At 50.0% G+C, this 12,512-nt stretch overlaps 1 protein-coding gene across 1 annotated transcript; it reads right to left on the bottom strand.

Moving 5' to 3' along the window:
• Positions 1–5,969: 5,969 nt before the first annotated feature.
• FCAMR (Fc alpha and mu receptor) lies at positions 5,970–12,202 on the bottom strand. The gene is made up of 6 exons (XM_063115330.1): positions 12,126–12,202; positions 10,714–10,835; positions 9,335–9,673; positions 7,600–8,395; positions 6,797–6,915; positions 5,970–6,139 (listed from the first exon to the last, which is right to left on the bottom strand). The coding sequence occupies exons 1-6, from the start codon at positions 12,179–12,181 to the stop codon at positions 5,970–5,972; spliced, it is 1,602 nt and encodes a 533-aa protein (XP_062971400.1). The 5' UTR covers positions 12,182–12,202.
• Between the last annotated feature and the right edge of the window lie 310 nt (positions 12,203–12,512).

The raw sequence follows: 12,512 nt of genomic DNA, 5'->3' as shown, positions 1-12,512 counted from the left end.
GACAATGAATCTGCCAAAGCTAAATAACATATCCCCCTTTCTGAGGGGTATTGATTGTTTGGAATTACTCATGCCCCCATCAACAGATAATGATGTAGTATTTCCTGACCCTAGCTGTCACCGTTGGCAGGAGCATATCTGTTCCTCTTGGACCAATTCTACCTTTTGGGCTGGGGGAGAAGAGCACGGGATGGATCAGTGCCCTTGTTGCCCACCTGGCAACGACAGTGCTGCTGGCTGGCAACATGGTCCCTTGTGTAGCTGCTGCTTGGGATCTCATTAGGATAGTTGGAACTGGAATAGTCTGGTTGGCTGGGCTTGGGCAAATTTGTTGGGAGTTTCTGAGTCCAGACTTATGTTCAGAGGCCTAAGGCTTTTCCCAGGTGAGTCTTCCTAGCAGGGAGCAGGTGGGTGAGGGAGGAGAATTAAGTATAAAGACTCCATATTTGCCTGACTATTGTGTGATTCTATAGGGGCTCCCAGGGTCCTTCCTAAGGAGCTCGGGGTATGGCATCTATGATCTGACAGCATCATGTCAACGCCAGGAACAACTATAATGAGGGAAAAGTCACAGGATGGCAAGCTGGGTGGTGGGGGTGCAGGAGTGTGAAAGGAGGGCGAAGGCTGTTGTCAGATTAGTGGCTCTAGTCTTTAGATAGTGTTGGAGAGGCTGACTTACTGGCCAAATGTATGCATGTGAGCTTCAAATCTTATCTTTTTTTTACATGAACACCAGAGTTCCCTCCTCCTTGACCACCTGACTCCCTGTGTCACTGCCCAGATCCAAGCCCTTGCCTGCTGTCCTAGCTCAGTTGACTCAGAGAATGAACACATTTCTTCTGGTGCTTCTGGGGTGGGGGCTATCGGTCCCCTTTATCATTTTGGTGGCTGGAGGTGAAGGTGGAGACTATGGTGGGAGCCTCCTGAGACTGGCCGTGTCTTGCCCTGAGGAGGCTGTCGCAGGCAGCAGCAAGAGGTGAAGCCAAACATGAAAGCCCCGGAAATGGAAAGTCAGCCCTGGTCCAAAGGCCCTCTCAAATCCCCTTTGGACCTAGTCCCCGGGCTCCAGCGAGCTTTAGTTCTCTGGTTCTGAGAGGCTGGGACAAATGAGCAAAGCTTTTCTGCAATTACCAAACCGTTCTCCTGCTCTCTCTTTCCTCCACACCCTGCTGGGGAGGTGCAGAAGGAGGAAGATTTGGGGAGTAGACATCCAAAGTCAACAGGTGGGGTGTCAGGTGACAGGGCCCAGCCCCTCTCATAAGCCATTGGGGTCCTCCTGAAGACCTGCTGTTTCCTTGTTCCTGGTCTGAGCCTGGCCCTCAGCCCAAGTTTTGCCTGGCCGGCAGCCACTGGAAAAATAGCTAGTCCCTGTGATCCCCTACAGCCTGTGCCCATCTGAGCCTCAATGTTCCCATCTGTAGAATGGGAGTCTGTTTCTTTCTGGTGATGTAAACCGTAATTAATTTTTATTTGTCTGCACTACACTGGTGGAGGTGGGGGAGTGGAGTGCTGGAAAAATGGAAAGTTTTGACCCGTTGCATTCACCAGCCAGTCTGCCCTTCCCATGCCAGGCCTCAAGGAAGCAAATTCCCAGATTCCCTTTTCCCGAACTCTTGTCTGCAGTGAAGTGTAACACCTTCAGACCAATTGTGGGGCATTCTGGAAAAGGCCTTTCTATATGGTAGTCCTGACTTCTTCCTCCACTCTAAAATACTCAGGGAAAGAAGTGGCCTTTGTTTGACTCCCTATGCTCAGAGTGGAACTGGTAGATCTGGATACATGAGCAAATAAGCGAGGACTGGGAACAGGCCAGTGGTTGGGAGAGGCAGACGCAGAAGAGTCCAGGTCCTACAGAGTGGACGTGTGTCTTTAGCACAGTGGGGGTCTGCTTGTGATTTCTACATGCTTCCAAGGTGTGCACAGGGTCCTCTCCTGTGACTGGCATCACTCTGCTGTCCGTGTGATTTCAGTTGACCCCTTACAGAGTGGACGAGGGGGTGACAGCTCATCCTCCTGCTGACAGCAAAGGGAGCAGGCTGGCCTGGGAAGGCCCGAGCCTGTAGGGCAAGCTATGTCGCTTAATGAGAAATGGAAAGCTTGGTGGCACTACACTCTGCGTGCAGGGCCACCCACAGAGAGCTCATCTCCTATGTAGAATCTCCATTCTCCATTCAGTGTTTGTCAAGCTCTCAGAGCTGGGATATCTGCACCAGTGGAGGATAATCAAGTAATCCATGTCTGCTTGGGGACGGAAGTGCGTAATAGATCTTTCCATGGAAGTACCTTCCTCTTTGTGTCTGACTGAGGCTGTTATTAAACTGATTCAGTATTTCTCAGACCACACTGGCTATTGGAGGGCAGGAAGAAGTCCCCAAAGTGTTAATGAAGAGCAGTGAAAAGTTGGCTTAGTTGACCCTAAGCATTTATCCTGGGTAACCTGAGGTAGATGGACGCCCCCACAGAGAATTAAGATCTGATCTCTATTTGCACAAATGTCAAGCCTGAATTTTTAGCTCTCAGTTCTGGCTCCCTGAACTCTTTTTCACGCTTCACTAGGTCAGTACAGGAATAAGCTAGTTAGGGGAAAGAGAACAAATTACGGGAAATGATGATGAAACCTTCCATACATGAGCCTAAAAGAGAGAAACAAGCAAGTCTTTAGAGTGTTAAACAGGAAAGGTCCTGACCAGTTACCCAGGGCGTAAATCCAAACAAAGAGAAAGGCAGGTGGCCCAGTGATCCAGGATATAAGCTGTGCAGGTGAACCGCTTCGTGTCCAAGTTCCAATATGTCCTTTCCCCAGTGGTGTAACTATTTACTTTCTCTGGACCTCAGTTTTCTTATCTGTAAAATGGGAATCATCATACCTGCCTGACAGAAATGCTGCATCAAACGTGATCTAGAATGTGAAAACACCTGGGATGGTGCCTACTGTGTAGAGACAGGTTAAGAAGTGGTAGCAGCATTAATATGTAGGAGGTTAAGGAGAACTGGAGAGTTGTGTCCTAACCCGAGAATCGGCTTGATCATATGAAAGTCAATGGCTTCCTTGCATCCTGGATTAGAAACCCCCATGGGGGCTCCCCTGATTCCAGCCTAGTGATGGATGTTTCCCTGGCCCTCATTTCAGCAGTGTGGGCATCGTACTGGCCGGGGATAGGAGATGAAAAAAAATCACCGACAGTAGGAGAGATGGAGTCGGCCTTCTCCGCCTGTCTTGCCTCTGGCCCATTAAGTCCACACTCGGCCCCTCTCCAAGCACCAGTGAGCCCATAAAGGAGAGCAGTAAACACCCCAGGGCTGCCCCACTTCCTTCCCTGCAAAGCATTTACTCAGATCTTATCTCTGCCTCTCTAAACTCTTGGCCCTGAAATCTGACCTTGGCTCTGCTCTGGCCCTTTGAACTTGTACCGGCTCCTCCTGTTGGTGGCTCTCAGCTTTCCCTACCACACCCTTACTACTGGAATTGCTCCTGGCTCCACCACTTGACCAACGCCCTTGCTAGGCTGGTACCCTCCTCTCTGCCCTCCTTCCCCAGGATGGGGAGTCAGATAGGATGTTCTAGCTGCTAAATTTTAGACAGAAAGTATTAAAGCAGTCCAGAGGAAGGAGAAGTCACTGAGAGGGATGGTCAGGGAAGCTCTTGAGAAAGAGTAGGATCTAATCCTTCAGATCAGGGTGGGAGCAGGAGAGTCTTGGGTGGTTTATGGCTTAGTGCAGGGTTGGGCAAATGACGGCTTAAGGGCCAAAGCCAGCTGCCTCCTGCTTCTGTTAATAAACTGTTGTTGGAACACAGTCACAATCGCTTGTTATACGTCAAGGCTGCTTTTATGCTACAACAGCAGAATTTAGCAGTTGCCACAGAGACTGTATGGCCTGCAAAGTCTGAATTTTCTCTCTGGCCCTTCACAGAAAAAGTTGGCCGACCCCTGGTTTAGTGCATCGGGCTGCCTCAAACAGAGAGTGATCTGTGGAACTCCAGTTGTGTGAGATTGCTTCACCAAACACAATAGTCCAACACTTGGGGAATACACATTATCCACAGGGTTATCCACAATGCACCGCAGTGTATCAAAGGCTATGAAAAATCCTACGTGGAAGAATCTGCTTGTTGTTTAACTCAGCATTTCCCAAACTTCTTTGATCTACCAAGCCTTCTTTTCCTCAAAACATCTCTTCACATCCTGAGAATCTGGTGTTCTGGTAATGCTCCTGGTAAAAACACTTGTTCGGTGGAACAAACAGTCTGGGTTCTTAGCCCATCCCTGCCACTAATGAGCCCAGTGACCTTGGCTGAATTACATACCTCGCAGGGCCTGCTTCCTCCCCGGTGGCATGGGATAATGGTGTCTGTCCTGTTGCTCTTTTAGGTTTTTTGGGCAGGTCACTGAGATAGTGTGCATGAAAATAGCCTGGAAGGATGACTGTGGTATCATTGATTTTTGATGATTAGTTTCGCTTTGATACACTGCTTAGCAATGGTAAGGTGGAAAATGCACTAGACCGAGGTCATGAGTTCTCTTTTCTAGTCCTTACTACTATTACTAAATGGGTTAGCTGAGTGACTTTAAACAAGTGATCACCCCAACTGGGCCTCAGTTACCTCATTTCTAGACTGAGGGTTTTGGACTAGTTAATCTGCAAGGATCCATTAGCCCTGACATTCCATGATGGGTTAAATACACACAACTTCCCTACTTATTCAAAGCGACAGGTCTCTCTCACAAGCCACGAAGACTGCAACTCCTTGATTTTCTTGCTACGGTGTCTGGGTTCAGGAGCAGATATGAAGAGGTGTCACTGAAGGATTTCTGATGCTGCTAACAATGTAGAAGGCAGAGCTGAACTTTCTGGAAATGTCTACCTGACCATCCTCAACTCGCTATTGGAGCCTTTCTTGCTCTTCTGCTTTTACTGCTCAGAGGTTGCTCTCTCCAGATATGGAGCCCAGACAGCTTGTTAACAGATTTGGCAAAAGAAAAGAGCGGATGGGATTCCTGAAAAGACAGTGGGGCCATGGGGGAAGCAAGAGTCCCCAACAGGCATGAGGGAACATGGGGATTAGGCAGAATCCACACAGAATTCCTCTCTGGTTCCCCAACCCATCTCCAACAACCATTTTCCAGCTTCATGAGCAGTACTTGATATCAAGGATTTATAACCAGCTGAACAAGAGGAGCTCTATGAAGTAGGTGAAAATATATTGAAAAATACTTTCTTCCTCCATGAATTTAGGAAAATCCCAGAAAATCTTGACTGAGTCAAGAGGTCTCCAGGATAAAGAGTATGAGGTCCGATGGGGAGTGATGATTTGAGGAATGAGTGTTCTTCTTTTGGTCTCTACGCAGAAACCACCTGCCTACAGGGTCACCTAGGTGACTCCTAAATGAAGGAGCAAATGTCCAGGGGGCTTCAGAGCTCTTTCGTGGGCAGGGTTCCCAGAGGCCACTGAGCCTGTGCTTCCCAGTCAGCCAATCAGTCACAGATATTTACTGGGGTCCTACTGAGTTGGCAGTTCTCTGGGGACATAGTGAGATGGATAAAGCATAATTGCTGTCCTAAAAGAGCTTAGAACCTACTTGAGAGGGTGAGCCTGAGACACGTGAACATCATTTAATGTGAGCAGCGGGCTGAGTACTAACGATGGGCACCCAGCAAGGGCTGGGAGTGATGGTAGAGAATTTTCCATTTTTCACATTGATTAGAAGTCTCTTGTCCTTTCAAACATCCAGGAATGGAGATGCCACACTTTTCCCAGGTGACCTCTTCCAGTGCTTAACACGTCCTTTCTCAAAGGCTGCTTTGAGTCATATGTCACCTTTGGCCATGGAGGCTGCTTGACCTTCGTAGGCCCGGGGATGGTCAGCCTCTTCCCCAGGTGGTGCCGCAGCTCATTAGCTCCTCTTTGTGGATTGCAGGAGGGGCGATGAGAAGGGGCTGGGGCCCTGGAGGTGTTTATCTTCCATTCCTCAGGGTCCTGGATCCCTCTCTGGGACAGTCATCCTGGCTTGGGTAGGAGCAGAGCCATCCTGGAGCATCTTCCTTTCCACATGGGGCAGCTGGTCTGGTTGGCGATTTGGCTCCAGGAAGCATGTCATCTGAATCAGGGTGACCCCTGGAGCCCTTTCTGCCTCCTGAGCTGCAGAGACACAGAGCAGGATGTGAGGGTTTTAAGTGTGGACAGCTCTGGGTTGGATTCCCTGAGAACCACTCCCACCCACTGCAGTTTTTGAGAACTTTCCAACACAGAAGACTTGCAACTGAGCCCTTAGATCAACAGAGCTTGGGCCAGGCCTTCAGTGTCCTGATCTAAGAAACTTAGCCTCCTCCACTAGCCCCCAGAAAATCCCCCGCTTTCTTCACCAGGCCTAAACACCATGGAGCACTCACTTTGAGAGTAGTTAAACCTAGGCACATTGCTGTCAGGGAATTTCAGCAGGCCGTAAAGAAGGGTACAAATGCAAACTTTGGTCCTGGGTCTGGGCTCTGCACTCCTGCCCTCTGCTACCGGGGTTGCTGATGGCTCCTACGCCTGCAGTTCACACATGTCTTGCCATCCTCTAAAGAGCTTCTCCTTAAGCTCTGGGATGCCATGGAGACATAAGTACAGAGACGATTTCCCCATTTTATTCATTAAGATACCAAGGCCAAGAGTGGTTAAATGGCTGAGACTAAAATTAAGCTGTTCTACATTCAGAAGTCCTGGCACCGACTCTACCTCGACCCAGCTCTGAGGGTGTCAGGTGAGAACAAGCACTGCTCTCCCTAACCTTGGGGCTGCTTAAACTTAACTCACATGTCCTCCTTCTCCAGAGTTTCCTCTGCAGTAGAACCAGAGCCACAAGCATGAACAGGCCCAGCACGGCAGAGACTGGGGTCAGGATCCGAGAGTTGTTTTCCTCTTCTGGAAAGACACTGGAGTGGGAGGATCGAGGGTGGGGATGGGAAGAGCACAGGAGAATGGAGGCTGAAGCTGGATAGAAAATTAATGACCATTCGGCCTACCCATGCCCCTTGTTTTACAGGTGGAGAAGCTGAGGCCAAGGCAAATTGGCCACCCTTGTTCCATTCCCTTGACTGGTTAGTAGCAGAGCTGAGACTAGCCCTGCCGTCCTTGGATTCCCAAGCCCCGAATCCTTTGCCCTACCCCACCCACCTGTGTGTGGGCCCTGCTGAGGGTCTTCATGAGAAAGAGGACCAAGGGGGAGGCTCAGGGTCGCCAGCCTTGGCATTTGGCTCTGCCACCAACTCCAGCACCAAGAGATGAACCCCAGGACCCAGCCAGACTATAGAAAGCCACTTTCCTTGTGGCTCCAGCAAGTCACCTCCCCTCTCTGAAGCTTCTGTTCCTCACCTTTAAAAAAAAGTCCCAAAGTTTCCAGCCTAAATATTCTGTCATTCTATCGTTTAGATTTTGTTTGAAAACCACTCAAGTAGCATTCTCACAGCAGGGAACTTGAGGGAGGGAGGCTGCCTGACATGTATGTCCTTTGCCCTTTATTGTCTTGTGGGTACAAAGGGAGAGAGTAAGCTATAGGACAGGGCACGCCAGGGGATGGGTCTGGGGGCCCTGCCCGAGGGGAAGGGTCTGGGGGTTACCTCTTCACGGAGGACTCCTCACCAGAGGGTCTCAGGGGTCCTGCTGCCAGGGCCTGGCTGGTCATTGCTGGGGGACCACTGTCTCCAGCAGCAGTGGCCAGGTCCCCTTCAGTGCTTCCTTCCACAGACACCGTCTCTATGCTGGTGGTTCCCAAGGTCCACACGCCCGCAGCTGGGGTGGTTCCTTCAGTGGAGCCCAGGGCTTGTTGCTTAGAAACTGGTGTTGCTTCTTGGAGAGTTTCCCAGGCCAATTTTTCTGAAACCAGGGCTGATGGCTTAATGGTTCCTATGACCTTCCTGGTTGCATCCTGGGGACTATCCTGGGGTCCATCTGTTGGCCACTGGAGGTGCTGTTCCAGAGGATCCAGAGCTATCCTGACCCTCTCTGTTTCCTCCCTCGGCCTATCGGCCTTGGTTGTGGTCATCTTGGTCTCGACCTCGCTGACCCTAGCTTTATTTGTTACTGAGCTTCTGATTGTTGTACTGGACATGCTTCTGATTTTTAAAGCTGGACTCACTGGAATGGGAGCTGTTGCCTGGGTGGAACCCTCCTCCCAGCTGCCTGTCCCTGGAGCTACTGTCCTGATTGTTCTTGGGGTTTGTCTTCCCTTAGCTGGTGCTGTGGTTTTGCTGGTTCCTGGAGTTGGAGCAATTCTGTTCCACTCTGTTCCCCATCTTTCTATAGTCTGGCTGGTTCCTGGGGTCCATCTGTTGGCCACTGGAGGGGTTGTTCCTGAGGAGCCCATGATGAGGTCACCGGCAGCCAGAGGAGCAGTAGGGGTGCTGTTGGAAGGACCTGTGCGAACAGCAGAAGGAGACCACATGAAAAGGCTATCCAGGCCACCTCCTGGATTTAACAGAGAATGTTGGGTTCAAAATGTTTGCTAAATAGGATGCAACCTCACTTTGGCCAATATGTTGGTTAAAAGAAAAATTTGGGAAACCCGGATGTATTCTCTAGTCTGTTGCAAATATTGACATTTTATATTTCTGTTTCCTTCTCCCATACCCACATATTCTCTCTCTAGCTGTCCAGGACCCCTATGCTTCCCTTTCCCTGGAGGCCCACAGCCCATCAGGTACTGCTCTTCAAAAAAGAAAAAAGAAAGAAACACCCCTGCTGCAGCAGAGCAGCCAGCCTCAGCAGACGGTCGGATGGCAGCATGTCGTAAAACGAATCTGCTCCCAGGCTGCTGCCACCCTGCCTGCTCTTCTGTAGGGGCCTTCACAGCCTGGATGCCCCTCCTTACACTCTGGGTGCCTGACTCCAGATCAACTCCCGGAAACTGCCACTTACGGTGTGGGCCTGGTGGCTGTCAGCTGCCTGCTGAGGGACTTAGCGAGGGTCTTAGGAAGAGCTGGCGTCAACTCTTCCGTCCCGCCTGCGGTGCCTGCTATACCCTGTCACCCCTCTTCTGCATGTATGAATGCAGAGCCAACAGGCCCTAAGAAGCCGCATTATCCAATTCACTACCTTCTGGGACTATCTCCCAATATACATTCCACAACATTCAGGGGCAATGGGGTGGGAGAGCTTATGTGCCTTTGATGGGAAGTTTTCTTAATACCCACCTTCCTTCCGGAGGAAGCCCACCCCTTCAAGTCTTTGCCTCACCCCAGCTTTTCATCATCATGCCCTAAAATGTGAAGCTCACTCGGCTCTCAGCCTTCTCTTGCACCTCCTCCTTCCTAACACTCGCTTGCCCAGCTTGGCCCAGCAGCCATGTGCTCATACCTGCAGAGACAGTCAGGTTCATGCTGAAGAACAGCATGTCATTTCTGTCTCCAATGCCACAGCGGTAGTGTCCTGCGTCGTCCAGGGACAGCTGGGACAGCCTCACCACAAACAAGCAGCTCTGTGGGAAGTCTGCCAGGGCCACACGGCCCTGATAGCGATGGTGAGTGTAGTGGCTGCTGGACACAACGGTGTGGCAGATCCACCTCGGGGGCCCCAGACGGCACCAGTACTTCCTCTGGTGCCTGTTGACTGATGAGGGGGTGTAATGGCACTGGATGGTGACAGCTCCCCCAGGATCGCCAGACACCAGTCTTGGGCCCTTCAATGCATTCGCAGCTGCAGGCAGAGAAAAAAGGCAAAGGCGAGAGAGCGGTAAGGATAGTCACTGTTTGGGGAGGTACAAGCTCCAAACTCTGCCACAATTAGCGGTCAGGTCAGAAAATAGCACTGTGAATGTAGAGCAGAATCAATGTAGAAATGGCAGAGCTTAGCCATCAGGACAGCAGGAGTCACCCGAGATATGGAAAGGAGCTGCATCCAAGACCCCTCCTGAAAGATGAGAATGCAATGATAATCTCACCCTCCACTTAGCTAACACTTATCATGTGCTAGGGGTTCCCGTCCAAGTCCATCCAGAGACTGGATGCTTCATGTGCTCCAGTGCAGGTGTCTAAAACGATGCCATCTAGGTGCACGTAGGAGGGCTGAGGCAGTGTTGGACAGAAGGGCTCTGGTTTGCATGGAATGTGAACAAGAGAAGCTAAACAGTGAGAACATGTGGGTATACTTTTCCTCTGAAAAGGACAAGGTGCCCTGAAATACCAGAGTCCTGCTCTGGTTGGTGGGTACATTCCAGGATCAGTGTTTGCAAAATTTTTCGCACTGGCCATTTTTCTGTAGAAATGGAAACAACCAAGTGCCACTGTGAAGGCACAGATAAGTGGTAATGTGAATATGTCTGCTTTGGCAATAGGCATAAAGACAATTCATAGTTGAGCCGCAGCATACGGCCAGCTACCTGAATGACTTGAATTTGACAGGTTGCAAGCAGAAACAAAGTTTATTCTTTCTCTCCTGCCTCTTTATACTTTCTCTGTGGACTTCTGTGCTCCTTGATGAAATCTCAGACATGATCTCACATATGGTAGCTTTCATAGTCTCTCTTGAATTAGAAAAAGTCAATTCTGGTCTAAAATTATATGTCCAGCCCAGTCCGATGAAAGGTCATGGCTCCAATCTCTTATCTAGCTGAAGCCTTACCACTGGGGAGAGGCGAGTGATGCCTGCCATTGGAGGGAGGCCATGACTGGAGCCTGACTTGGTCTAAGAAAGTGCAAGAGGTCTGTGGCAGGACAAAGGGATGGTAGGGTTTGCACTCACGAAGGAACTTGCCTCCCACCAGCAGAGGGCTGAGGAAGGTGCAAGTGCTTCCATGGCCCAGAGGTGGGTCTTGGATGGGAGACAGCCAGCCCGCAGCTGTCTGAGATGAGTCCTCTGTGTGGAGGGGCCAAAGAAGAACCTGGGGCCAAAGGAGGAGACAGGCCATCAGGGGCTGTACAGGTGCCCACAAAGGCACCCACAAGAGGAAGAGGTAGCGATCCAGAGAGTGCCAGGCTGTCCCATTGGCCTACCCTCCTACCCTCCTAACCCTCCACTGTTATGAGCCTGCTGGGGTCCCAAGCAGCAGCTGCCTGGATGGGGCAGAGGGGTAGAAGGTGCCGATCAAAATATGTAACTGGATGCTTAAAATGATTGAATTTAGAATGTTTAAGACTTTAAAAAGCAAGTAATTTATTACCTATATGTTAGCAGAAAAATCATGGGCCTGCTTGACTTTTCATTTGGGGGTAAGAGAAGCCTGCTCCTACTGAAAAGTTTTTAAGAGGGCAGTGAGAGATTAAAATGAAGAGGTGGTAGAATTATATCACAAAGAGAATATTTACTCAAGTATTGGCTACCTTCGCTTCATTAAAACTCTGATTTGTTTATAAGCCAGGCACAGTTGCTAATCCTTTTTTGGGATTATCACAACATTTTCACTCATGCATTAATTCATTCAGCAATTATCTGCTAAGCGTCTACTTGGGACTAGGTTGTAGGTACTGGACACACTAGTCACATACTCGCTACATTCTTCAGTGCCCCTCCACCCCATTACCATCAGAATAAAATTCAGGTAACACAGCATGGAGACAAGGTCATTTGTCATCTGAGCCTTCCCTATGCCTGGCCGGCCTCACCACTCTGTCCTGCAAGGACCTTTAGAACAGGGATCCTGTCTTTCATTTATCTGTCCCCAGTGCCCCCTCATAAGCCCTTCATAAATGTGTGTCAAATAAGTGCATGAATGAATATAATTTTTATTTACCCATATAGTTTCATTGTAGATTCTAAACTCTTTAAGAGTAAGGTGGGGTCTTCATCTTTATGTCCCTGGAGCTGGGCCTGGCACTAGAGTGTTCGCAGAACGAGTGGTAGTGAAGCATCGCTATTGCTTTCTTTTGCAGCCCTGGAAACCTTTGCTTGAAATTGCAGCTGACTTCCAGCCATCAACTTAAGTGGCACAGAGCAGAGACGTGGGGAATGTCAAAACAGTGAATATTCTAGAAGTCATCGAGGCATGTAAGTTCTTGCCCCTCTCATTCCTTCTGGGCCCAGATCTGACCATTCCCTGGATCCCAGGAGAGAAACCCAGGGATGTGTCCAAACTGTGCCAAATGCCACTGCAGTGCCCACCAGGACTCTCTGCATCTGGAAGACTCAGGTCTGGTTTTTGTGAGCCATGAATCTGGGCTGTGCTTGGGACTCACCTTGTAGAAGGCACAGTATGAGCAGGAGGGACATCTTCCATCCTGCCCTCTGGTTGGCAACCTGCAAAAAGCACTGTAAATGAAAAGAGACCTAAGAGGAGGCAAATGAGAAGCTGAGGTGAGTGGCGGTGGGATCTGGGGTCTCAGTTTGCTCAGTGAAGGAGCTGCGTTGGATATATCTGAGAGCAAGACAAGAACTGCCCTCCTGGAGAAAGCCTGACTCTGCTCATGCTCCTAAGCACGCACATTTGGCCTGGGTCACCACCACCAAGGTTAACATTCCCCTTACTCTTGACATTTCTGTGTTCAGAAGAGGAGAAAGTCCCTCCGTAGGATTCCAGCCCCTGCTCCCACTGGCCAGCATG

The sequence above is a fragment of the Cynocephalus volans genome, chromosome 11, assembly GCF_027409185.1.
Source record: "Cynocephalus volans isolate mCynVol1 chromosome 11, mCynVol1.pri, whole genome shotgun sequence".
Classification (NCBI taxonomy): Eukaryota; Metazoa; Chordata; class Mammalia; order Dermoptera; family Cynocephalidae; genus Cynocephalus; species Cynocephalus volans.
The sequence above is the reverse complement of the archived record's forward strand: the minus strand, read 5'-3'. Positions and strand labels throughout refer to the sequence as shown.